Source organism: Wyeomyia smithii, chromosome 1 (assembly GCF_029784165.1).
Source record: "Wyeomyia smithii strain HCP4-BCI-WySm-NY-G18 chromosome 1, ASM2978416v1, whole genome shotgun sequence".
Classification (NCBI taxonomy): domain Eukaryota; kingdom Metazoa; phylum Arthropoda; class Insecta; order Diptera; family Culicidae; genus Wyeomyia; species Wyeomyia smithii.
In genome coordinates this window covers 85059287-85085991 of record NC_073694.1, presented here as the reverse complement: position 1 = coordinate 85085991, position 26705 = coordinate 85059287, and the positions used below count along the sequence as shown (strand labels likewise).

The window sequence follows — 26705 nt, the reverse complement described above, 5'->3', positions numbered from 1 at the left end:
TACATATTTTAAACTTATATTGGATTCAATAACCATCACAGAGAAGCTCTCTAACAATTTATTTTCTCAGTATTTTGTAAATTTATTTGGAATCCAGTTTTTTCCAGTTTTTTCTTCAGCATTCTTCCAGTTCAAATACAATTTTTATTGGCAACTCTGGTCTATAATAAAACAATCATTACCCAAAATAAAATTTTAAATATCGAGCTCTTGCGTGTAGACTTTTTTGTATAAATTGGATATAAAATAAAGAATATATACCTATTTCTAATTGAATGGATTACAGAAATAAAATTATTCTTGCTCCAATGGTTCGTGTTGGTACATTGCCCATGAGGTTGTTGGCATTATCGTACGGAGCCGATATTGTTTATACAGAAGAAATAATAGATTGGAAACTGCTGAAATCGGAGCGCTTTGTCAATGGTAATTTTAATTGGTTTGACCAAAATATATTTATATATATACATGTTTGATATATTTCAAGATATATTACAAACAATAGACTATGTAGACAAGACGGATGGAAGCATTGTTTTTCGCACTTGCAACAGTGAAATAGGAAAGGTTGTTTTGCAATTGGGAACAGCCAGTGCTGACCGAGCTCTTCAAGTTGGCAAAAAAATTCAACAAGATATTGCAGCTTTGGATATAAATATGGGCTGCCCCAAAGATTTTTCTATTAAAGGTGGAATGGGAGTAGCACTTTTGTATGACTTGGAAAGAGCAAAATGCATTCTGAAAACTTTGGTGGATAATCTGGACATTCCAGTAACCTGCAAAGTTCGTATTTTGCCAGAGTTTCATGAAACCATTAACACTGTTAAAGAGTTAGAGTCAACGGGCATTGCCGCAATCGCCGTTCATGCTAGAACAAAGTTGGAGCGACCTCGACACCCTCCTCATCCAGGTTTATAGAAAAATATACACAGAAACATCTCGTTTATACGTTTTTGTTGCAGAGGTTATAAGAGAAATCGTAAGTGCAGTAAAAATTCCAGTTATTGCCAACGGTGGATCAAGTGATATACATAAACGGGCTGACATGTTAAAATTCCGAGATGCTTGTGGAGCAACCAGCGTAATGATTGCAAGGGCTGCCCAATGGAATTGTTCCATATTTCGTCCCGAAGGACCTTTACCGATTGAAAATGTTATTCACGAGTATTTACGCTTATCAGTGGATTATGACAACTCGCCTTCCAATACTAAATACTGCATTCAGATGATTTTACGAGATCTCCAAGAAACAAAATTAGGACGACAGTTCTTAGATAGTCAAACATTGGAGCAAATATGGTAGGATGGTACAGATTGATAGACTCTTATTCTTGTCTTCGCTCATATTTGACATTCGTACGAAAAGATTAAATCGACGAAGGGGGAAATGGTATATATTCCATTTTGGATAAAGCGGAATTAGAGCGTCACAAATCCTGGAGGCTCACACTACAAATGATAGAAAATGGTTTTACGATAAAACCTTTCTTCGGCGGCAACTCTAATGACCTATTTACGTACGAATGTATTAGAGCCACGCGTTGAGGAAAACACATACAAATCGCTGTTTTGTTTGCAATACTACATTTTTAAAAACTGGACAAATATTTACTTGAACACTAACTGCATGTTGTAAATTCGGTTCTGAATATACTTTTCATCCGTGGCCAGGAATTGGAAAAGCTGCTGAACATTATCGACAAAGAAAGGCAAAAACTGATGGACAGTCTGAACAATCAGATGCGATGATTTACAGTTTGGAGGGAACAAAAGCAATTTTTTTTGTAAGATTTGGACCACTGCGACCATTATTTTGATCTTTTGTGGTAAAAAAGCAACTTTACACGACTATTCACGTTTACTAGTGTGCGTAGGTGAGAAGTCACTTATCTCTAGAGAATGATGTTTTCAACTGGCCCCGATGAGTTTTTTGAAAAATAAAAAAAAAAAATTCATGTTAAATCCAAAAAACATCTCGTTATATAATTTTTCGTGTTACCTAATACTCTTATATTTTTTAGGGTTCTTTAGGGTCCAAACTATGAGGAAAAAAATGTTTCATTTTGTTTTTATTTGGCTGAAAATTATTTGTTCTTTGGAAAGGAGATTTTTCAAGTATGTTTTGACATTAAATCATCAAAAGTGGGTGTCAAACCTAATGCTATAACCCACTTAATACCGTCGAAAGATGAGAAAAACCACAAACAATATAAAAGCATAAGGTTTCACGAAAAATAATAAAACTTCGTTTTTTAGATTTAACATAACAAAAAAAAAGTTTTTTTTTCGAAAAATTCATAGGGCCAGTTGAAAACATCATTTTCCAGAGTTGCCGCCGAACGTAACACCGTTTTTGTATCATTTGGAAGGTGAGTCTCCGGGATTCCAGTCTTGTTGCAATTGTGGGACGCCTTAATAGGCATCTTAACGGTTGAATTGATTGAAACGAGAATGACGATTCCATTTTTGTTATTGCATTAGTACGATTGTGATTCGAACGAATTCAAGAATAAGCGCCAATGTTCAAAATAATGATAATTATTGTTTTAGTGAAGTATGGAACTTTGGATCGTACTGTAGAAAGAAACAACTTGAGTATCACAATGCTGGAATACGTGGTAGAAGACAAGCTTGCCCTCGGGTTCAATTGTACATAAAGGACGACAGCTTACCTACAAAAAAAGCTAAGACCATTGATAGTATGCTTTTTGATGGTGTAATAGAGCATAACGTTAGTTTTATACGCGTGAATTATAATGACGGTAAGTTCAGTTTATGCAGACTGATGAGTATTAGATAGATACTTAAATTAGTTTCACTCGTATAGTGCCTCCACAGTTATGGGTCAGCTACAGTTATGGGTCACTTACTCACTTTTACACAAATACATCTATTCTCACGAAACTGAACAATTTGCATGAGCAGTGGTATTTTTTGGAACTCACTTGTAACCTCATTTATACGATTAAAATAATTTAAAGTTGAAAATGTCTCTAAAAACTATAATTCTGCTCGGTGCAAGCAGTGAAGTGACCCATAATTGTAGTAATGTTACATTTTGCGTTGCACAATTGTGGGTCAGTCCATATTCTGGCTATTTATATTACTATACTAGTTGAACGTTCCCGGCGATGCTCGGGATTAAAAGTTTCAAAATTAGGAATCTTTTTTTATAATTCATTGCATTATTAGCACAACTCACTTCAAAAATATTTCACATCTTATACGTCCATCATCACTTCAAGTACTTTAACAATCGGAGAACGCACAGAACGCATTTTGTGATTTGGGGATGTTTTACAGAAACTGGAAGTCGCCATTTCGGATTTCAAAATGACGTATGGAGTTCGGAAGTTTCGGAAGTATTGAAATGGTTGGCCAAATACCACTTTAGATTATTTTCCTGAAACCAGAAGTCGTTATTTTGAAAAATGTTATGTGGGGTCATCCCAGTTCCGAATATACCACACTCGGGTGATAACCGGATATTCGTCAATCGTTTACAGTAAAACCTCTTTTTATGTAACTTTTAGAAGAAAGAAATCAAAGTAAGAAGGATTTAGCGTGACCATTCATGCTTAGTTCTCCTCTATTATCATATCTCAAGAGATAACATGTGAATTTTTGCAACGAAAATGTTTGTTGGTGTCCAAGGAACACGTCTGAGAAGAAGTTAACGTTTTAATCCACATAACTACGTATAAATTAAAAAAAAGATTAAACCAATGAAATGCGGCCTTTACTCCAGCCAAATGTCCCAAGATCTAATTTTGGTAAAAGTAAAGAAGTATTTCGAATCCCGTAATGTGTTACTATTCACAAAACTACGAAAACATCAGAAATGTATTTTTTTCTGCTCGACTTGCACCAAATTGAAACATAGATTCTTCTGCAAGAAAATATTTGCAGATGTTGAAGGAACAACGAACATTTTATTGAAAAAAAAAATTAATTTACAGGCGAATTGAGCTCATGCTCAAAAAGTCAAAGTTTTGCATGTATTATATGTATAATATATATAAATTTTGAAAAGAGTATTTTAATGTGTTTTTCTGTATGCAGAAAATCATCTTCAAACATACGTAGTTTTTAAAGTAATATCTCAACTTTTAGCAATAAGATAGTTATTATTTTTCCTCAAATGTATTTCCTGAACATTAACAAACATTTCAATGAAGAACAATTACATATCATAGCTTTGAATTTCGATTAAGAGGCAAATTGAGTTCAAATATTCATGATTTTGCTTGTTTTACTTAGTTTTGTGAATAATTTCTCTATTTTCAGTCATCAGAAAACTATTATTTCTTCTCGAATTCCTGAATATCAACGAACATTTTATTGAAAAAAATCACGTGTCATCGCTTTGAATTCTGATTTAGAGACAAATTGAGCCTAAAAAAATATGGTTTTGCATTTTTCATGTGGTTTTGTGGAAAATATTTAAATTTCAAATAAACAGACACCTATTATTTTTCCCTCAAATATCTTTCCCAAACACAACGAACATGTTATTATAGTAAAAATCACAGATCACTGCTTCGAGTTTTGATTTAGAGGCAAATTCAGCATAAAAGTCACGATTTTGCATGTTTCACGTAGTTTTGTGAATAATATATCGAGTTTTAGTAATCAGATTTCTGTAATTTTTTCTCAAATGTCTCTCTTAAACATCAACGAACATTTTAATAAAAAAAGAATCACATGTCATCGCTTTGAATTTTGATTTTGAGACGAATTAAGTATAAAAAGTCATAATTTTGCATGTTTCACGTAGTTTTGTGAATAATATCTCAAGTTTTAGTGATCAGATACTGATTATTATTCCTCAAATGTCTTTCCTGAACATTAACAAACATTTTAGTGAAAAAAGAATCATATGTCATCGCTTTGAATTTTGATTTAGAGGCAAATTTAGCACAGAAAGTCATAATTTTGCATGTTTTACGTAGTTTTGTGAATAATATCTCAAGTTTTATTAATTAGATACCTATTATTTTTTCTCAACTGTCTTTCCTGAACATTTCATGTTAAAAAACCTGCATGTCACCGCTTATTATTTTTGATTTAGAACGATTCAAAATGATGATGATTTCTGTACACCTCAGAGACTGAGGGAATAATATCAATAAGATCAAGCGTTACGGAATTCCATTTTTATATAGTAGATTTATTTATTCTTAGTAGCGACTTATTTTAAATTATAAAAATGTTTAATGCTTACAAGTTGTGAAAATATCATCTCTTCATTATTTGTGTCACTTTCAATATTTAAAAATGATAAACTAGACCCACAAATTGAAATTGAAATAATAGCTATTTTTTGATCTCTTACTTTACAGACAAAGATTTACCAAAGAGCAAATTATACATTTACACAGTGAAGAACAATCTTAAAATTCCCAAATATGAGGTAATTCATAAGGATAAGTTGTTCAAAGCAATAGTGCTAGTGGGTGATAATAAGTACAGCAGTTCATTCTGGGAAAAGAATAAAAAGTATGCAGAACAGTCGGCCGCACTTACTTGTTTACTACAACTGGGGATCGTCAAAAGGGAAGAGTTGATACAAAACGGTTCAATGATTAGCTAATTGGTATATTGGTAAATTGAAAACGATTTATTTTTCGAATTAGTGCTCCTGAATATAACTGTATATATTAGAAATCATACAATTGCTAATAAACAAACTGAATGTTCAGGGACAACCACATTCTTCAACTATCATTTTTGACAGGTCCTGTTTGATAACACGAGAGTCTGGCCCGTAAAAAATGAGTGACATCGGGGAATATTTTGTTGGAGCACAACATTGGTGAATTCCGGTGACTTGGCCCTGTCTCCGATATTCATCAACGACATATTGATATTCAGCAGAGAATTTGTCTGGTAACAAGCAGCTTCCTTTGCAATAGTTAGCGTAATATCCGTGTGGTCGAATGATCCAGTCATCCCATTTCAGCGCCTTAAAATCAACGTAAAACTTTTGCTTGCAGCATTGTTCATTTGGCGCTCCGGTGCAGTCCAATGCTCTACGCCGAAGTCGTTTAACTTGGTTCGTTGCTAAACTTACAAATAGATATGGACGGTTGTAATCGATAAACGCATCTGGTTTCTTCTTTGGGTTGATCTTTTGGGCTTTCAAAAATGATTCTTTCACTTTATTCTGATTTTCGTCGAATAGATGAATAGTAATCTTATTTCCACAGCCAGAACAATCAACAAATAGACGTAAGCTATCGTTTGTTTTTTCAGAATGCCAAGTACGAACCGCGGTTGTCACGTCGATTTCCTGCCATCCAAGTTTTTCTATGGGAATCGTATGTTTTGCTACCATAGCAGTGTGTTTCAAGAATTCCTATTGGATTATGAGAAGTGTTTAAATTATTTGCTACATTTTTCGATAATTGTGTAATTGCTCCAAAAAAATCAAAATGAAATTAGCGAAAAAATATTTGGATTTGTACTTCAATTTTTCATTTTTTAAAAGGTAAAATGTTGAACATGCAAAAATAAAATATTGCTATTCACATTGAACAATATACCTCTTCGTCATTCAGTACATTTCTCGACCCGCTGATGAGGCGAAAGATCCATAATATCAAATTTTTGTTACCGAAAGGAGCCCAAACGGTATCAGCACCTTTCACTTTCAGTTCTAGTCGAATCCAAAGAGTTGCATTATATATTCGAATTCCGTGCATAGTCGATGGGAGGGAATTTAATGAAGGAAAAACGAAAAACTGATGACCAGGAGCTGCCTCGCCTGAAGTAAGGATGAAAAATATTCACGAGAGATATCACGTTAGTCTTTGGAAGTGCATGATTAATAATCTTTAAAAAATCTATCACTTTATGTGTAGGCTTCATTGTTTTTTGGCTTCGAGTCGTGTATTAGAAAAGAAATAAAAAATATGTATATTTAAAAAAATATGATTAGTGTAGTATCCTTAGGTTCCATTCTAATGATTCCATTCCGCCGAAATGCCGCTACGATGACTGCGATTCGTTCTTGGTTGAGTCAGGGGAAAGCCTGTAAAGAATAATATATAACCCGTTATCAGAGCAATCATAGGTATATGTATTGAAAACAATAACTAAATGTAATATTTTAATACTAAATTGCTTAGAAATGTATGAAACGTCGGGACCTGTTATTAAATGTACAACTTTTTCTACAGTGTAATATTTTTTGAAGGACAAAGTTATTATCTACAACTTAGCCGAAGGCAACTGTTTGCCTTTCTCCTAGAAAGGTATAGCAATCACTTGCGAAACCGAACAAAACCGAAGATGTGTGTGCGTGTGCGAGTGCGGGTGTGCGGGTGTGCGTGTGCGGGTGTGCGTGTGCGTGTGCGTGTGCGTGTGTGGATGTGGTTGTGTGTGTGTGTGTGTGTGCGTGTGCGTGTGTGTGTGTGTGTGTGTGTGTGTGTGTGTGTGTGTGGGTGTGGGTGTATGTGGGTGTGGGTGTGTTTGTGTGTGTGTGTCTGTGTGTGTGTGTCTGTGTCTGTATGTGTGTGTTTGTGTCTGTGTGTGTGTTTGTGTCTGTCTGTGTGTTTGTGTCTGTGTGTGTTTGTGTCTGTGTGTGTGTTTGTGTCTGTGCCTGTGTGTGTGCCTGTGTCTGTGTGTGTATGTGTATGTGTGTGTGAGTGTGTGTCTGTGTGTGTGTATGTGTGTGTGTCTGTGTATGTGTGTATGTGTGTGTTTGTGAGTGTGTTTGTGTGTGTGTTTGTGTGTATGTGTGTGTTTGTGTGTGTGTTTGTGTTTGTGTGTGTGTATGTTTGTGTGTGTGTGTTTGTGTGTGTGTTTGTGTGTGTGTTTGTGTGTGTGTGTGTGTTTGTGTGTGTGTGTGTTTGTGTGTATGTGTGTGTGTTTGTGTGTGTGTTTGAGTGTGTGTATGTGCAGATTTTTATTCTCACTCATTTTTTTCAGAGATACCTGGACCGATTTTCATGAAATTATTTGCAAATGAAAAGGCTAATTGCCCCATAAGACCTTATCAAATTTCATTGTAATCGGACTTTTAGTTTAGAGGTTATGTTTCAAAATGTAAAAATCTCGAAACATCATTATCTCAGAAACTACACAACCGTTTAACAGAATTCACGGTGTTCCAAATACCGTTATTATAAAGTAAAATACGCCATCAAAACTGTTACTGCCAGTTGGTCTGTATTACTATCCTGCACTTCTTGGCAAATTTGGGATACGAACATGTTTCAATTATACACAAATATCTTAAAAACTGTTCACATTAGATGGTTTCTCGAAGATTTATTATAAGCATAAATATTCCTCATATGCTACGTCTATGGCTGTGTGTACATGGATATCTTTGGCAAAGTTATAAGCTGTGTTTAGCCTTAATCGTCAACCTTACCCTTAAAGACATATAACCTCTTTTGTAATTGATGACTGCAAGCTAAAATTGCGATTTGTATGTTTTTGAAGTATTTTATCGCTCTCAAGTTATCGTCATACAGTGAGTTGAATTGATGATTGGCACAACTCATTTTTTTTAGTTGTTGATGGCAAACGATGTCTCAAAGACCCGTTCCAAAATTTGCAAAAAAATCAATAGTTGTAAATTGGTGTGCCTAAAACTTCGAATATCATAGAACAGATTAAAAAAAGAGGTTTCAACTTGTACAACTTGCTTATAATATGTACAAAATGGACCCAAAAAGGTTCAATTGAAATGGGAAGTCATGAAATTTGAAATATTCGTGGCAGTGAAAAAAGAAACTTCTCGACCTAAATCTCCTGAAACGTGAGTTTTACCTCCCTGTCTAGTTACTACATATACATTTCATTGTTGAAAGGATTTGTGTGCTACTTTAATGTCAGTATATGCTACATTCATCTTGTCTAATAATTAAACATAAATGAAAAAAAAGTGTTTACACAACATGTTTTTAATTCGATTCTGTTCCAGTTTTTAAAACGAAGTTCTTGAATTGTTCGAAAAAACATTGTTTTTTCCTAAATATCCACGAATATACATAACAAATAATATTGATAGATTTACCACAAACAAACAAATAGATGCCTCTCTTCGAAAAAAAAAACCCTTGAAAATTTGCATTCTCGTTCGCAACGTTATACTTATGCTCCACTATGTTAGCTTACTACCTACTAACAAATTTTCGTAAAAACGGAGTTGTGGTCCCCGTGGTTCTGTGGTTAGCGATGTCGGTCGGCTAGCTCTCCCACACGGTTGTGATATCGGGTTCGATTCCCGATCAGGTCGAGGAACTTTTCAAGCTAGACATTTTCTCGACTCAGCACTGGGGCACGGTGTATCGTTGTACTTATCCTACAACATGCAAAAATGTGCCGAAAACAATATCGATAACGAATTCTCTCAACTAATCTAGTTGATCGAGACCGCATTAGCCCCCAGGCTAGCGTGCGATATTGTTGTCAGCAGTAAGATAAAGATGTATGAAAAGAAGCGGTGATATGCTATCTCGTTTACACATATGTTGAGATGTTAGCCCTTGAAACATGGCACGATGCCAAAGGGGTGGCATTAACAGTTTTGATGGCGTATTTTACTTCATAATAACGGTATTTGGAACACCGTGTATGCGTTTTCTTGCAACAAAGAGAGAGGTCCCCCAGAGCGGAGGGTATTCAAGTTGGCACCAAAATCGGGATTTTTCCAAAGTGACACTAGGTGGATAATTCTCCTAACTGAGCAAAATCTGTGATGGTCGTATCCAAGTACACTTCGTATGGAATTACCCATAATTATGACATCGTTATCTCAGACTGTAATTTCGCCCGCAGAAATTACTGACCTTTTTGCTCAAGAGGCATACCATGTTTTCGCGGGATATCTCCAAACGGCCGAAACACAAACAGCCGAATCACGAAAGGCCGAGTTTTTTCGTAAACATTTTTTTAAGCATCCTTAAATAAATGGTTTACACTGGTCGATAAAAGCGAGAAAAAGTGCTGCGCTAAAGCTCTAAATAGTTGCCTTAGAAAGATTATAGCTTTTAAACCATTCATGTGAATTTTTAAGCCCTCAGCCATTAATTTTTTTTCAGAGACTTAAATGAATTGTCTCGTAGACACAACGTTGAAGCGACGAACCCGGCGAGTATTAATATAGGCGAATGGTTGATAAGTTATAATCCTTCTAGGGCAGCTATTCAGAGCTTTAGGGCAGCACTTATTTTCGCTTTTGTCGATCAGTGTAATCCATTTTTACATGCTAAAAAAAATTCAACCCAATCGGCTCACTAGACGCTAAGGAAAATGTATCACCAGATGAAAAAGATATGGTGCCAACAACGTACTACTCACAATATTTGCAACCACGACATGCAAAGTACAGGGTGGCCACTCTACCAGGAAAAACGGGAAAAGCGAGAAAAAGCCGGGAATTTCAAATCACCGCGAAAAAAATACGGGAAAACCGGGAAATTAGGCTTCACGCCGGAAAAATCATCTTCCTTTATGTCCGTCGTTTTATTTGTTCGACAGTTTCTGAGGAAATGTCAACATGAAAACCTGTTTTTTTGCACGATGACCTAACTGGCATGATTCTGCCGGTTAGGGGAAAGCTGGTTGATGGTTTCAGCCAAAGTTGACAGCGGCTTCGCAACAAGATCTGCGTCAAATAGATTCAGGCTTGGTCAGGTGGATAAATTTACTGCTCCGTAACATATATTGTCAGTTTTTGAAGAAGTCAAAAAGTAATCAGCGTCGCGGGAGGCTTATTGAAACTACTTGTGAATAGTGTTCGACATCGCCTCGGGTAGAATCCGGTTAAAAGTCAAATAGGACCGGAAACTTCGAGTCACGATTTTATTTCGAACCGGACCTGAACGGAGCTACCCGATTTGTACTTCTCGATGTTTGATATGATTTTAATCACAAGCAGCACATTTTTATTGCGGATCATATTAATTGCATTTGCAAGTGAAGTGACATACTCTGAAGAGAATGCATATAAATATTTTTAACAAACTGTGTTCGTCTGTCATTTTGCGGAAACTAGGTCAATATCTGCTGAAATTTCGTTAATAATATAAATAATCAAGACTATTATTTTCAATATTCTCTACATTAAGTGTTTGGCAGAAAAAAAAGTTTTTTTATTCTGTGTTCGACCTTTTGACTACTGGATTTGATTGGGAAAAGACGTCACATCTAGGAGCTATTTGTGAAAGATTTTTTCTACATCACAAACAAACAGTAGCTAATAATATTTTTATCAAATTGTTTATTAAGAGTGTCAGTTGAATTTATTTTAAGGACCATGATAAAATTTCTTATACATTCCATTGGCCCCAGCTCGAAAATTTTGTAAGTCCCAGGATCGAAGTTCTTCGAAAAAAATTTTTTTTAAAAGAACAGATCTCATCGTTTCATGCATTTTGCAAAATGCATCTTGACAATGTTATGTGCATTTTTCCATTGGTCACTCTGAAGCTCTTCTTCCCGAAGTCCGCTTGAAAGTTTGACCAAGGACATTTTTCGAAAAAACAAAACCTCAATGCCCCAACTCTTAAATTTATCCCATGCATTTGATTGGCATCCTGATACAGAAGCACTGCAAGCTCGAGATTAGCTTGACAGAGAAAGAATCAGAAGGAAGCAAGAAAGCGCGAGAAGGCGATTGTCAACGATTTGGAGATAAAGAGGGCGAAAATTATGCAGCAGATCACTATGAAGGTACTTGTTAACGTCGACGATCAGCTGAAAACGATGAATGAGAAATGTTTTTCATAATTTTGTAACACTAGTTTTGCAAGGCTTAAATAAGCATGTGAAAATTGATTTTTTTCTCATATGTTTTAAAAATAAAACACCGGGAAATTTTATTAAATATCATCGGGAAAACCGGGAAAATACCGGGAAATCGAAAATTGATATTGAGTGGCCACCCTGAAAGTACATCTTCAAATATACCCCAATCGATAGCCAAAATATACGAATACTTCACTTTACTTTAAACATTAAAAAATCACGAAAATTCATTATTTTTCGGCCTTCTAGAGTAGGGCCCCCTTGAAGGTATTTATCTTGTTTTGACTATTTCACCTTGTTATTTTCGATATAATATAATGAAATCGAACTCTATTATAACTTCACCATTAAAGATTGCATTGTTGAAAATTGCATAGAGACTAACATTTTTCAAATAAAGATATCTCCCGTTCAAGGAATTGTTTATCACAAACTGCTTCAATCACATTTAAGTCTTGCTTTGATTCTCCTATCTTATCAATTTTTATTTTTGTGCACAAACTGATAACACAAACTGTGACTCACTGCCTAACTAACACACATATTGAAATGTGTCAATGCACCTGAGTATTCGTTGTCTATTTTCGGAAGAAGCATCAATTGTAATCGCTGTGTTCCGTTGTTGGTAAATCCCTTCATATCATCTAGCGATAACATCAATATCGGACCAATATGATATTGCTTTTGTGAATTTGTGGTAACAGCGAAGCAACAGTGTAGTCTGAAGTAAGCATAAAATAAGAATGTTAACACAATTTGCTGGAAATTTATCGTGCACTGTGGAGCCAGGACAAATTTTTGTCATCGGCGCAAGACCTATTGATGATGCGGAGAGGTATTTGAAGCTACTTTCAATTTCAGTAATATCATACCGCTAAGTTTTTTTTTTTCAAATTAGAATAGATATCAATTTTCTATCTGGAAAATCTGATGAAGCAGATAATATTTTGCATATGTCAATACGTTTTCTAGAAGATATCATTGTTCGCAATACGAAACTTTCGAACAGTTGGGGCCCCGAAGAACGAAATGATGGTTTAAGTGAGCTAACGGCTCCTAATCCTGTTAGAGCAGGTTAGTTTTTATTGTTCATTATATTACTGCACTATTAAAAACCAACACTACTTCAGGAGAGCTATTCAAATTGTACATATTGGTTGGGGATGACAAGTTTCATATTGCGATAAACGGACAGTCTTATTGCACATATATGTTTCGAGCACCTCTTTTGGAAATTCGCTCTATAACAATCTTCAAAGATGTCCAGCAAATTATTCAGATCGATCATAGACAAATATTTCCAACACCGTTTCCTGCCATCCAGTTAGAGGAATCATTCAACTCATTCAGTAACGATGTCCCGAAGCCTTTTCTTCCAGGTTAGTTTTGTCATACCTGTTTTACTCAAGCTGTAAGTATTTACATTACGTTTAAGAAAGTGTGATTAAGAGAAATTATAGGACATTTTCAAGCATTTCAGGCAACTTGATATATTTTCGTAATATCTCTCTAATCTCGTCCAAGTTCAACATTCAATGATAAAATCGAAAAAGCAGTGTACGTTAGTTACAAAGTTTAAAATGGGTTTGTAACAAGTAGAATCATTTCTGTTTTAAATCTGTTATTTCAACACCTAACGGGATCAAATTAAAAACTCAACCTGAAAAAAATTTCCCATAACAAACTAACAGTTTTAGTTACTTTTTTTTTGTGTTTCTGATCGGGTTGGCATAAAAAAAATTGAGATTACTACAAAATTCTCAAGTTTTTCTCGTTAATTCAAGAATGCAGGTGCTTCGGTGTGGAAAAGTGATTCGCCGAGTGAAAGATCTGGGACGAAGCACTTGTTAAAGCTTCGCGGAGCACCATCTGGAAACAAGTGCTAAGAATTTTAACCGGATATACTCGAGATCCGTTTATCCGAAGCTCGTACCACGGAAGGGTAAACGAATACTATCCGGATACTCGGATATCCTGATACGGATCATCGAATAGTCGGATATTCGGGTATCCGGATATTTATTGTCCGGATATCCGTAAGTTTTTTCTGTCTTTTGAAACCCCGTCAAATAAAAATGGCTTGTTTCACAATACCCCATCCCCTCGTAAGTAATTATTTACATAATTCCCTATGTTCGGATACAAAATCCAGGTATCCGGATATCCGACTATAGGAAAATCCGGATATCCTGTCGCATAATATCTGGATATCCGTTTGATCCGGATTTTGGATATTTGTCGGATACCCGATGCCGAATATCCGGATATTTTAATCCGGATAGTCCCAGCACTAGTGGAAACCCCTGCATTAATGTAATAAAGGGTTGACACGAAATTATTGCAACACAGAAAACATGCTATCAAACATCGTGCATTTTTCGCATACAATTCAAGTTCATAGGGTAGTTTCATACATTGATGATTAACCAGGAATGTTAAGAGCTTTTACCCTGAAATATCGTTATTTTTGTTTCCAAAGCGGCTGTGATTAATATTTTCATGTTTGAAAATTATCATTTGACAAAGAATTTAATGGGTAAGCAAATTCATCTTATAGAACCTTATAGAATTATCGATATAATTTCATAGAGTTAACCTTAGGGGCACATTTTTGGACATACCATTACATATTATGTATCATTATATCGGGAAAAATCAACGTGAACCGAGTTATTCGAAAAATATTGTAAAAAGTGATTACTCTCACCCCACTCCATGTTTTTTTTCTTAAATATTTTTATATATTATAGTGGTTTTAACCCGTAGGGCTATTCGCTAGTTCCCATGGTAGTTAAATAGCTGACTTAAAATCCTTTAAGGGGTGATGGGAGACCCTATTTGATGAAAAAAATCCTTCTACTCATATGGTCAAAATTTAGCTACTGCGGAGTTATTCGGTTTTTCAGTTTTCGATTATGTTTACCTTTAAGTGTGATAGTTGGCTCAATTCTGTTGATTTTGTTGGAAAGCTGAAAGCGGAAAGCTCATATACCACTTATATACCACTCGACACTTTTCGACGAACTGAGCATTTTCTTTCTCTCTCTCTGCGCGTGTGTGTGTGTGTGTGTGTGTGTGTGTGTGTGTGTGTGTGTGTGTGTGTGTGAGTGTGTGTGTGTGTGAGTGTGTGTGTGTGTGTATGTGCAACTTTTTTTTCTCACTCACTTTTCTCAGAGATGGCTGGACCGATTTTCATAAAATTAATTGCAAATGAAAGGTCTTGTTGCGCCATAGGTTGCTATTGAATTTCATTGTAATCGGATTTTTAGTTAAGAGGTTATACATCACAATGTAAAACTCACGGAACATCAATATCTCAGAAACCACATGACCGATTTTAATAAAACTAGTTTCAATTAATCGGGCTGTCTCCAAAACCCTTAACTTTTAAATTTCATTATGATTGAACATTTGGTTCAAAAGTTATGTAAAGAAAAGTTATCCTGAGGTTGTTTGAACTCACTCATTTTTCTCAGATATGGCTGAACCGATTTTCACAAAACTAGTGTCAAATGAAAGGTCTAGTTGCCCCATAGGTTGCTATTAAATTTCATTGTAATCGGATTGTAACTTTGTCCGTTGTTCATAAAAATGTGAAATCACATGAGCCGTTGAGAGCAAAAGTGGTACATGTGCCATTAAATAAATTTTTCAGAAGACGCAAAATACGAAAACACTCAAATAGTAGATTATTTTCAACAATTTTTTCCAACATAACTGCACTAAAACATTGCTGGTAAGGTTTCAAAAGACGGCACATGAAATCATAACGAGTTCTTGTTGAGAAACTTACACAAACTTCAATGGAAAAACATGTACCACTTTTGTTCTATGGGAAAAATAATGACAACCAGAAAACGTTGAGAGCAAAAGTGGTACATGTCCAGTGTTAGCTTGAAGGATGCACTATAGCCCTCTAATCTAAGGACATAGAACATTCATGTCTTCAGCAGAGTTTTCCAAGTGATTGAGTACTATAGAATGATGATCTGTTTGTTAAGGAATTCTGTCGCTTCGTGGTGCTATTGTATATGTATTTGGTAACAGCAGACGAGTTGATACTGAAATAGGTAAAATGCTTTCTGTTACAAAATAGTCACGGGTACACTAGCGCCACGTAGTGAGAAAATTCCAAAGCAGACAGATCTTCATCTGAAAGTACTCAATCACTTGACCAACTTTGCTGAAGGCATGAATGTTTTATATCCTAAGATCCTCGACTTACAATTCATCTAATATGCACAGACTGGACATGTACCACTTTTGCTCTGAACGAAATGGTGATTGTGCTAATTACCAAAAAATGTGTTGACTATAACTTTGGTTTAGGATATCAGATCTTGGTTTTTCTTGGATATTCTAGTATATTATTGCGTTCTGCATCAATTTGTGCAAAAAACCCAAAAAGTGTAAAAATGGCACATGTACCACTTTTGCTCTCAACGGCTCACATAATGAAAGTAAACATATTGACTTTCTCCTAACGATCATTGACTAATTAACCCTCTAGTGCCCAGATTAATTTCTAAACGGACTTCGGTGAAATCACTTTGAACCACTATAAACACTTTTTAAGTATTCATTGAAGCTTTTCGGAACTTCGACTGAAGCCCGCCAAATGGCGGCATTGGGCACTAGAGGGTTAAAAGGTATAAAAGTGATCCAAATGGCCGAATGTCATTTACTACTACTGGACTCAGTTCGACGAATCGAACATTTTCTGCATGTATGCATGCATAAGTGTGTATGTTTGTGAGTTGGTATGTACGTGTGTATGTGCATCTTTTTTTTCGCACTCACTTTTCTCAGAAATGGTCTGACCGATTCTTTCTATCTTGGTGTCAAATGAAGGGTCTACTTGCCGCTTAGGTTGCTATTGAATTTCATTGCAATCAAACTTTTAGTTTTGGAGCTGCGTCAAAATGTGAAAATCGCTCTTATATCTCAGAAGCTATGGACATAGTTGAATTCAAATTAATGGGAATTTAAACTTTTAAACAATAAATGTCATAATGTTTAAACATGTGGTTTGAAAATTATAGAAAGAAACGTAACCGGCTGACTGTTTAAAACTATAGTTGAGACGAATCGCGCCAAATGACCGATAGTCGAATATCGACCATTTTGGATTTGAATGAAACTTTGCACATGTATTTGGCTTAGCAAACTGAGTATTTTCCACAGATGGAGAGATTTTATACACCCATGAGTTATATTTCAAAATGGCGTTTGTCTTTCGGCATAGGTTTTTTTTGAAGCATTGTAGTCCAGAAACCGTTGGTTGTATAGAAAAACTTCTGAGAATGAGTTGTAGGGAATTAAAAATGCATCATAAAAAAATTATACACTGTACAAAACAGAAATTTTTTGACCAAAAAAAATTTAAAAAAACATTAAATTTCAATTTAAAAAAAGAGTTGAATTTATTTTTATTTTTTTTAAATAAACTTGACGTTAAAACGCAACTTTTAAAAAAAGTCCAGGATGGAGAAATGCAAAATATTTTTTTTATGGTAGATAATTTTTTTATTAAAATTCTAATTCAAACTTTTTTTAAAATAGTTATATTCTGATGATTTTAAAAGATGCAGAGAGTCATTTTAATCAAAAAGCTCTAGGTGGTTAACATTCTAAAGGCATCAGTTTTCGAGTTATTTTGAATTCAAGCTCGAAAAATTATTAACATTTAGGAAAATACACGTTTTTCTTAATTTGTCCGTGGTTCTCCAGCAAAAACCTTACGTTCATTAGAATGCTTGATCAAAAATATACAATTCATTCTTTGACAACAAAACGATTGGATAAATAACTCAGGCGCTGTACCTTAGCCTACCTACACGTTCTCCTTTGCCGAATGTTTTATAAAAAAATATGTTTGTCGTGCAACACTACCTACTTGTTTACTAGTAATAACTGTTTGTAAAGTACGCTACCAATATTCTATAATATCTGTTTTCGTATATAAATACGATTGCACTTCTTTAGAAGTGTTAGTAACAGTTTGCATTTTGTGAAGATGAATAAAGTGAAAATGGAATGCACCAAGCCCAAGTGCTGTAAACCCTTTCCTGATCATCGGTGCTCATCAAGCTTACGCAAATTAAACGAAAACGTTATTGCAAAATTAAAAATATTGAACTGTCAAGCTCATTTTAATAAGTCTTTATCGATTTGTGATTCGTGTAGATTATATTGTATCGAAGTGAAAGATGAATTTGATCTCGAAGAGCATCCACACAATTCATTCATGGAACCATCAACATCAGGATGTGGAAGAAACATTCTACCGACGGAGTTGCAACCATCTGCATCTCTATACGAATTGGCGGAGATACCACCAGATAAGCATTCAAAAAGAATACTCCAGAACACAGAAAAATGAGTTATTCAACAAAGGCCTAGTTTCACGTTTCACTGGCATAGCTAAATCTGAAAAAATATCCTAAAAAAAACATATGAACATTACTGACGGTATAAGAAAAAACATTTTCGATTTTGATGCTGAAGATGACCTGGATTTATTGAAACGTAAAGCGAGAGACTTCGACGAGATGATTTTGCAGTTGAAAGAAAAATTTACTGCACCCGAATGCTCGAGGGAAGATAAAGTAAGAATACTTTCGGTTCTACCGAAATCTTGGAACCAACAAACGGTAACAGAAAAGTTTGAAACAACGGAATACATTGTGAAACAGGCTCGGCGCATATCAGAGGTTAGTGGAATATTGGCTATTCCTGACGTGAGGCTTGTACATGGATTGACCATGGAAGTAAAAAATGAGGTATTGCAGTTTTATGACAGTGACCAGGTCAGTAGAGCCATGCCAGGGCAAAGTGACTACGTTTCAGTGAGAAAAGATGGTAAGCGACAGCATGTGCAAAAGCGACTCTTACTGAATTCAATTCGTGAGGCCTACGTTTATTTTAAAGATATCAGCAAAATTGTTATTGGGTTGACTTCTTTTAGAGCTTTGAAACCTAAGCATTGTAAATTACTTGGAAGCTCAGGATCTCATTATATTTGTGTTTGTACTGATCACGAGAACACTGAATTGATGATACACAGTCTAAATATTCATTCCAAAATGATTCTAAAATTTACTTTGAACAACTATTATGTAGCTCGACTACGCGATCCAAATATTGTTATCTCCGCAAATGTGAACATTGCCCAAGCCGATTAGATTTTGGAAACAGTTTTTTCAAAAAACTTGAGGAACGTTGTTTGAGAGAAATATCTTGCGAACAGTTGCTTGCAACAGATCGATGTAATGTAGAGACACTTGTGAAACCAATTGATGAATTTGTATCTTATTTTTGTGAAAAGTTGGAAAAGTTGATAACCCACGATCACATAAAAACTCAACAGTCGACTAACATGAGAGAAGCAAAAAACAATTTGAATGATGGTGAAGTTGTTATAGTGTGTGATTTCTAAGAACTCTTTTCTTGAGAACCGTTCGCCCAATCGTCTTGTTGTCAAAGAATGAATTGTATATTTTTGATCAAGCATTCCAATGAACGTATGGTTTTTGCTGCAGAAACACGGACAAAATAAGAAAAACGTGTATTTTCCTAAATTTTAATAATTTTTTCGAGCTTAAATTAGAAATAACTCGAAAACCGATGCTTTTAGAATGTTAACTAGCAAAAGCTTTTTGATTTAAAATGACTCTTTGCATTTTTAAAATCATCAGAATACAAATTTTTTGAAAAAAGTTTGAATTAGAATTTTTATAAAAAAATCAATCTACCGTAAAAAAAATATTTTTCATTTCTCCATCCTGGACTTTTTTTTAAAAGTTGCATTTTAACGTCAAGTTTATTTAAAAAAAAATCAACTCTTTTTTTTAAATTGAAATTTAATGTTAATTTTTAATTTTATTTGGTCCAAAAAAATGTTTTGTACAGTGTATATTTTTTTATGATGCATTTTTAATTCCCTACAACTCATTCTCAGACAGTTTTTCTATACAACCAACGGTTTCTGGACTACAATGTTTCGAAGAAAATCTATGCCAAAAGACATACGCCCTTTTAGAATGTTACTCATGGGTGTAAAAAATCTCTCCATCTGTGAAAAATGCTCAGTTTGCTAAGCCAAATACGTGTGCAAAGTTTCATTCAAATCAAAAATGGATCGATTTTCGCGTATTTCCATGTCATTTGAAATGATTTTGCTCAGCTACGATCAAAATATGTGGCCTCAACATCATTTAAATTTAATATTGAACTATTTCAATGTTTGCGGCTTTGCTCGGGATTGAAGTTGAAATTAAAAGTCATTTCTATCATTTCACTTTTTTTTTAGTTCAAATAGTTTATTTGACACGGCACGATACATTTTATGTTCTACTGAGCCAAATACAATTCTTATTATGTCTACGACTACGAGCCAGTCGGCGGATTAAAGGAGAGAGGAGGGGAGTACAATTTTGACTAAAAACTCTTTCACTTTTTCTTTAGCACAAATATTACATCAAATATCACATACTTTACCTAAATTATTACTTAATATATAACATCGATATTCTAGTACCCAAAGAGTGGAAATACCGTCATTGTATTGTTTGACAATTTAAGGATGTTTTCCAGAAACCGGAAGCTGCAAAATCTGGTTTCAAAGTGAAATATGGAGTTTACTCCCGGCTTGCGAGCCCGGGATAATATTCCTGAAAAACATTGGGTAATGTTTGTCCCTTTAAGGTTGTTTTTCAGAAATCGGAAGCTACTATGTTTCTAGAAATTTAAAATGGCGTCCTAAGTTGATTTCTGGCCTCTGGGTGTAACGCATCCGCAATACTCATAATGGATGATATTTGGTCATCTTGAGTTGTTTTCCAGAAACTGAAATTCGGCATCTTCGCCATCAAAATACCCGGATTAGACGAAATTTGGCCATTTTAGGATGTATTCCGGTAACCAGAAGTAGTCATCTGGATTTTTGCCTGATGTATTTGAAACATATTTATTTCATTGTGTGTGAATGTTAGGTTTTTAATTTTAATTTAATAATGGTATAGTTGTGCTATTGGCTATCCGAAATTCCTTATTTAGAGTGAAAAATGAAATCAACAGAAATTTTCAAGGAGTATTTTTCTTTTAAATCGTGTAAATCTATTTTAACATATAATTAGTTTGAATGAGAAAGGCTTGGTCTCACCGCTAGGTGGATTAATTTGGGTTTTGTACAAGTGAAACCCCTATTTTCACTACCTGTATGAACAAATTTCAATTTGAGCAGCAAAGACACTTCTACTCATAACTCTGGACTTTTCGAAATTTTCAAACAGTGTTTCGTGGGATGAAACCCAACAGTATTTGGCATCGTTTGTCATCAAAAGTTCAAAAATGCAAAATTTCGTAGCAGTGTTGCATGGAAGCTGATGATATATACTGCTTGATATGGCACAGTGGATGTACAAGTACACTAAAGTCGCTTTTTACGCGGGGGATACGTGCCGCGTAAAAAAACGCTCAAAAAAAAACCGCGTAAATTCCGGGATCCGCGTAAAAAAAACGCGTAAATTCCGGAATCCGCGTAAAAAAAAACATCGTTAATTTAGCATTTCGAGTGAAGGGAAACCGAAATCCGGGCAAAAAAAATACCGCCTAAATTCCGGAATCCGCGTAAAAAAAACCGCGTCAATTCCGGAATCCGCGAAAAACAAAACCGCGTGAATTCCGGAATCCGCGTAAATTCCGGAATCCGCGTAAAAAAAAACCGCGTAAATTCCGGAATCCGCGTAAAAAAAGCCGCGCAAAGAAAAACCCGCGTAAAAAAACAGCGTAAAAAACGACCTTAGTGTAAAGCGGAGAAAGTTAGCCTATTTGGGAAACTCTCAATTTATGGAATGGTTCGGTAAAAGGTGAGGTACGGAAGCTATAGAAATGGAAGTTTGTGTGAAGTAAAATCAAATAAGTACAGTCAAATTTCACTCGTTGGGCTATGTTTGGTTGGGCTACGTTTTAGTTGGGCTCCCGTTCGTTGGGCTATAGCCCAACTAAATCGAAGTCAAACGTTATTTCTGACGGCACTTATGTTCGTTTGAGGGGTTCGAGGATGCATTTTTGAATGCAGCAAGTAAAATTCTTCCGAACGCCGAACAACCGAATATGGATAAACGATTATAAGAAAAACCCGGGCAAACCAAGCAATAAATTAATTACTACAACCAGTTGCATTGGAAAATAATGGTTTTACTCAAGCAGCTTCTTATGCATCTTATTATTTTATCTACTTTGCGAACATTATTTATAAATGAAAGTCACACTTAATCGACAATTAATTAACATAAATTCTTTATATATTTTATACGATTCAAACGATGTAACAACAATAAATTCAAAAAAAAAGAAGCAAAGTTCTTCAAAAAGCACGTTTTAGCCATTCTGCTTCCATTATCTTTGATCGCAGAGCATTCAAGCGGCAGATTTCAGCAGGATCATGCTTCATGTAGCGAAGCAAATAATCAACGGATTTGATTGCATCGCCAAAACCTGGATTTTCTGCATTTGTATCAGAATCATTGAAGGTGTTAGATACCTCCGTTGTGTCTTCTAGCCAATTTTCGTTCATTTGCGATTGGTCTTTATCGAGGATCGATGACACAATTTCGTCGTCAGTAAACACTTCACTGGTAACCCAATCTGGGTTAAGGTCTGCGTCGTATATCTCGTCATTGATCCACAGATCAATATCCGGGTCCGATGTTTTTGTTCCAGCCAGATTATCGATATTTGACACAAGTGCTTTAAAATCGTCATCGTCTGCTGTCGAATTTTCTTCACCGAGATCAACTGACAAACCGTCGAGTATCTTCTTCCACGAAATACGCATGGTTTTGTCAGAGATTTCCTCCCAAGAAGTAGCCAACCATGAAATGCACGTTTGAAGAGTAATCTTCTTCAGCCGTTCTTCGAAACTAGAGAAAAAAAAAATAAGATTGTTTTCATAAAATATCCTTTTTAATTTATGCAACCCAGCTAAAATAATTCAAAATTACCTCAAGTGATCGTTTTCGAGAATCAATGCAAGCATCAACTTCCTCTTATATTTTCGCTTGATCGCATTTATCACTGCTTGATCCATCGGCTGACATTCTACAGTCACATTCGGCGGAAGGTAAATAACTTGAATAAGTCCATCGTCGCTTTGTAGAAGTTCATCAACATCATAATGACTGGTGCAATTGTCAAGAACCAGCAATGCCTTTGGCTCCAGCCCATTATCGGTCGAAAATTTCCGAACTGCGGGTACAAATTCCGAGTAAAACCATTGACGGAACAGTTGTCTGGTCATCCAAGCCTTCTTAGAATGAACATATGACACAGGAAGTTCTTCGGTGTTGATTCCTCGCGGTTTAGCAGCAGTTCCAATGAAGTACAACGGAAGCTTCAAAGAACCGTCTACGTTGGCGCAAGGTATAAACGTGTACCTTGTTTTGTTTTGCTTTCGTCCACTTGCCACAGTTTCATTGCAAGTAACGACGGAGCGTGTTGCAAGGAGCTTTATAAACAAGGCAGACTCATCGGCATTAAAAATTTGGGATATCGAGAGCTCCATTTCCTGAATTTTTTTCAGCAGAACCGTTTTAAAATTTAGATACGCTTCAACATTCACGGATGCCTTTTCACCTGCTACAGCTTTGACGCGCAATCCAAACCGTTGCTTGAAGCGATGCATCCAGCCGTCCGAAGAAGCAAAACTGTTTACCTTATAGAGTCCTCGATCCTGAAACATTTTGAACAACAGCTCCGCTTTTGTCTTGAGGACATCCACTGTCAACAAAATGTTGGATTGCCGCTGCTGCAAAATCCAAACATAAAGAGCTTCTTCCAGCAGAGGAAACGTCTGCTCTTTTAGTTTCTTCCGGTTAGTTACTCCATATTCCTTAAATTTATTAGCCGCCCCACGAATCGCTTCTTTTTTCTGAATGATTCGTGTGACAGTGGAAGATCCTATTCCATATTTCCTTCCAAGATAGTCATGGGTACCACCTCCTGCTTCGAAATCTTCAATAATATGAACCTTCTCCACGAGTGTTAAGAAATTACTCCTCTTCCGCTGAACGTTTGACTTTAATCCGTCCATTTCTAATTCGATTATCAATGTGTATTCTTAAACTGATTAAAATTCGCTCTGAACTTATTAAACAATTCAAATTGAAAACGAAAATGAACAACGAGGAAATAAATCAAACAAACTTCGCTGCGTTTCTATTAGCAACCACGACACCAACAAACCATCGATGTGTCCCTCCATCAATTTGCAATATTGACAGCGCAGCCCAACGAGTGAAAGGCTTTCACTGGTTGGGCTACGAGTTTAGTGCAACGAACGAAATTCGACTGTAGTACGAACAAACTATATTTTATCTTATAGCTTCCGCCGAGAAGTAGCTTGTCAATTATCTGCATTAGTTTAAAAATTTCAGCCCAAAATAAATTCATTAGAAAATTTTCATGCACTGCGTTCACATCGTAGACAGAACGTTGTTATTAGTAGTTACAATTATTTGTATTAGGGATTACTTTTTTAGAAACCTTGATAGAAAAAAAGATTCACTTCTCCACACATACAATCATGCAAACACAATCATATACATAACTATATTTAAATATTACTGCCTAAATATATAAAACTTTTTCGGGCAAATGGTAATTCTGTCAGAGGCACAAATTCAGGGGTATGGGACTACTTCGACAGGCATTCTACAAAAACTCTATTTTGTCGTGTCCAACGTATAGATGGGACACCGCAGTATTTAGCAATTTTTTTCTTTTAAAATTTCCCACAAATTTGCCGAAGAAAGCAATCTGGTATATTGAAAATTAGAAAAATATTCTTTAATCTAACTGTTTGGTGGATTTTCCGAAAACCTGAAAACGCCAAAATTAAGCCTTTGTTCTGTGAAACAATTTTGCTGAAGACATTGAGTACATAAAATCAAGTTTTCACAGTCAAATCTAAAACGATCACGATTTTCCGAGTGTAGACCACTGTGCATTGTGAGATTTTCAGATAAATCTTTCCACTAATGGTAAATGTCATGGAATGCAATACCTTGCATGTGTAGAAAATATCTAGGAAGTTATTTCATAAAACAGTGGTTGAAAAACGTGCTTTACATTAAGTATTTCGTCGTTTTGACATCACTTTTTTGAACTTTACGACCTTAAAAAAGGGTATTACTCAAAAATGTACCGCACGACAATTTTAAATTTTTGCCCAGAGATTCACGACGTCATACCGAATCGAATGGTGTAGTCAGATCCTTTGGTGCATTTTATTTTACAATAACGGACTGTGGGAGCACTGTACCCGGTAATACTCAACACGTCAATGTAGCAAACTGCAATAACTGCGCTAGAATAATCCAGTTTTCTCAAATGTTTGGTTAGATGGTATTGATAATTTATAATCAATATGCAGACGTATTTAAAATACTTTTCTTTCAAATATTTTCAGGTCATGTGATTGTTATCACCGCCATACCATTTGGGAATCCTCGTGGAGGTTTCATTATTCGCTTTACTGAAAATGGATCAAAAAGACAGGCCTTGCATTTTAATCCACGGTTTGATCCACACTATATAGTTGTCCGCAATTCACACACGGACGCTCTAGAGTTGGAAATTAGTTTTAAGTGATATGAAATAAGTAATACTAAACTATTTTTTATTTCATAGATTCCGGCGAGAAGAAGAACGTACTGGAGGCTTTCCGTTTGTGCTGGATCAACAATTTAAATTGGCAATTGCTATGACAGAAAATGAATTCAAATTTGCGGTGAATGGAAGTTTGTTTGAATCCTATGCTTACCGTAGTATTAATCAACTGGATGTCCTGAACGGATTTAAGGTGCAATGCAGTAACGGTATGCAACTTGAAATCACCAACGTTGATCACATGAATATGGGTGTACCGGATTGCGAGGGTTTTGAAAGCTACTCACACCCAGAAGTAGAGATTTTTTAATTGATGTAATTTCTTCTGTTCATTGTTCGTCTGTTATCAAAATTGAACGATTAAATTTATTTCAATTTATGCACATTTTTGCACATTCACTGCCCTTGTTCTTAAAAAGATGTCACTCGTTTCACTCCTTGTAGCTAACTGCGATACAATTTAACAGTATTTTTACGAATCGCAACTAGAAAGCAACCTATTATCGATTTTTTGTGTTGTTTCGTCATACTGGTGCGCGTCAGAAAGTCTGGGTTTGATGATCTGTTTTGCGAATTGGTGTATTCTGGTGGTGCACTTATTCTGTGTATTTCGGCCACTGGTATGTCAGTTCTAGCAACACATATTCCGTTTGATGTCACAATCCGTATTCAAAAAAATAAATAGCAATCCATGATAGAGTAACGACCCCAGAATTCGCTCACTTTATCCGAGTACCCGAAATTCGCCCACCTATTATTTTATTGTTCGCAATATAGTGTCAACTCTTACAACCATGTTTAAACATAAAAAAGAAATAGCTGAGATTGAAAATAACTTATTATTTGGCATAATTCAATAACAAACCCCGTAAACAATTGGGTCCTGAAGTTTCAAACGGTTTTCTGATTTTTATATATCAGCTGAAAGAGTGCAATTTTCTGAGCAAAACGTGATTTTTAAAAAATGTTCATCGTTTTCCTTCGATTTTTAAATAAAAAGAATAAAAGAATAAGAAGAATAAAAAACTGCTCAAAATGCCTTGAGTTCTCTCATATACCGTACATGGGCGAAACGTCAACTAAGACCTTTCGAACAGTTTTTTTATTCTTCATTTAAAAATCGAAGGAATACGATGAACATTTTTTAAAAATCACGTTTTGCTAAGAAAACGCGGCTTTTTTAAATGATATATAAAAACTGGTATAGCTTTAGGACCCAATTAGTTGATTAGTGGGTGGGCGAATTGTAGGGTCAGGACGAATTGTGAGGT

The 26705-nt window shown here is 35.4% G+C and overlaps 3 protein-coding genes across 4 annotated transcripts in view; 2 read left to right on the top strand and 1 right to left on the bottom strand.

Annotated features, from left to right (window-relative positions):
• Window positions 1-154: 154 nt before the first annotated feature.
• On the top strand, window positions 155-5708 carry LOC129717783 (tRNA-dihydrouridine(20) synthase [NAD(P)+]-like). Its single transcript, XM_055667943.1, has 5 exons — window positions 155-426; window positions 488-910; window positions 963-1299; window positions 2551-2762; window positions 5343-5708. The coding sequence occupies exons 1-5, from the start codon at window positions 276-278 to the stop codon at window positions 5591-5593; spliced, it is 1374 nt and encodes a 457-aa protein (XP_055523918.1). The 5' UTR covers window positions 155-275; the 3' UTR covers window positions 5594-5708.
• The window catches only part of LOC129717785 (inhibin beta chain-like), a 74208-nt gene continuing 53102 nt past the window's right edge, over window positions 5600-26705 (bottom strand). Inside the window, exons 2-3 of the mRNA XM_055667947.1 lie at window positions 6546-6766; window positions 5600-6358 (exon numbers count right to left, since the gene is read on the bottom strand). Coding sequence (XP_055523922.1) covers window positions 5699-6358; window positions 6546-6704 — 819 coding nt within the window. The 5' untranslated portion in view covers window positions 6705-6766 and the 3' untranslated portion in view covers window positions 5600-5698. The remainder of the gene's footprint in view (window positions 6359-6545; window positions 6767-26705) is intronic.
• Window positions 12309-25818, top strand: LOC129717784 (32 kDa beta-galactoside-binding lectin lec-3-like). 2 transcript variants are annotated; one of them, XM_055667946.1, is made up of 5 exons: window positions 12309-12598; window positions 12667-12837; window positions 12894-13142; window positions 25235-25394; window positions 25456-25818. In XM_055667946.1, the coding sequence occupies exons 1-5, from the start codon at window positions 12586-12588 to the stop codon at window positions 25742-25744; spliced, it is 882 nt and encodes a 293-aa protein (XP_055523921.1). In that variant the 5' UTR covers window positions 12309-12585; the 3' UTR covers window positions 25745-25818. The 2 variants fall into 2 exon arrangements, with proteins under 2 accessions (XP_055523921.1, XP_055523920.1); XM_055667945.1 differs by having other exon boundaries at window positions 12311-12598; window positions 12662-12837; window positions 25456-25813.

What these genes read in the sequence shown, in the direction of transcription:
- LOC129717783 (XM_055667943.1), top strand. Translation starts at nt 276, where the DNA reads ATGGATTACAGAAATAAAATTATTCTTGCTCCAATGGTTCGTGTTGGT. An exon ending in ATCGGAGCGCTTTGTCAATG is followed by an intron (nt 427 to 487) that starts GTAATTTTAATT and finishes ATATATTTCAAG; the next exon opens with ATATATTACAAACAATAGAC. An exon ending in ACGCGTGAATTATAATGACG is followed by an intron (nt 2,763 to 5,342) that starts GTAAGTTCAGTT and finishes CTTACTTTACAG; the next exon opens with ACAAAGATTTACCAAAGAGC.
- LOC129717784 (XM_055667945.1), top strand. Translation starts at nt 12,507, where the DNA reads ATGTTAACACAATTTGCTGGAAATTTATCGTGCACTGTGGAGCCAGGA. An exon ending in CCCGAAGCCTTTTCTTCCAG is followed by an intron (nt 13,143 to 25,234) that starts GTTAGTTTTGTC and finishes AAATATTTTCAG; the next exon opens with GTCATGTGATTGTTATCACC. An exon ending in TCACACACGGACGCTCTAGA is followed by an intron (nt 25,395 to 25,455) that starts GTTGGAAATTAG and finishes TTTATTTCATAG; the next exon opens with ATTCCGGCGAGAAGAAGAAC.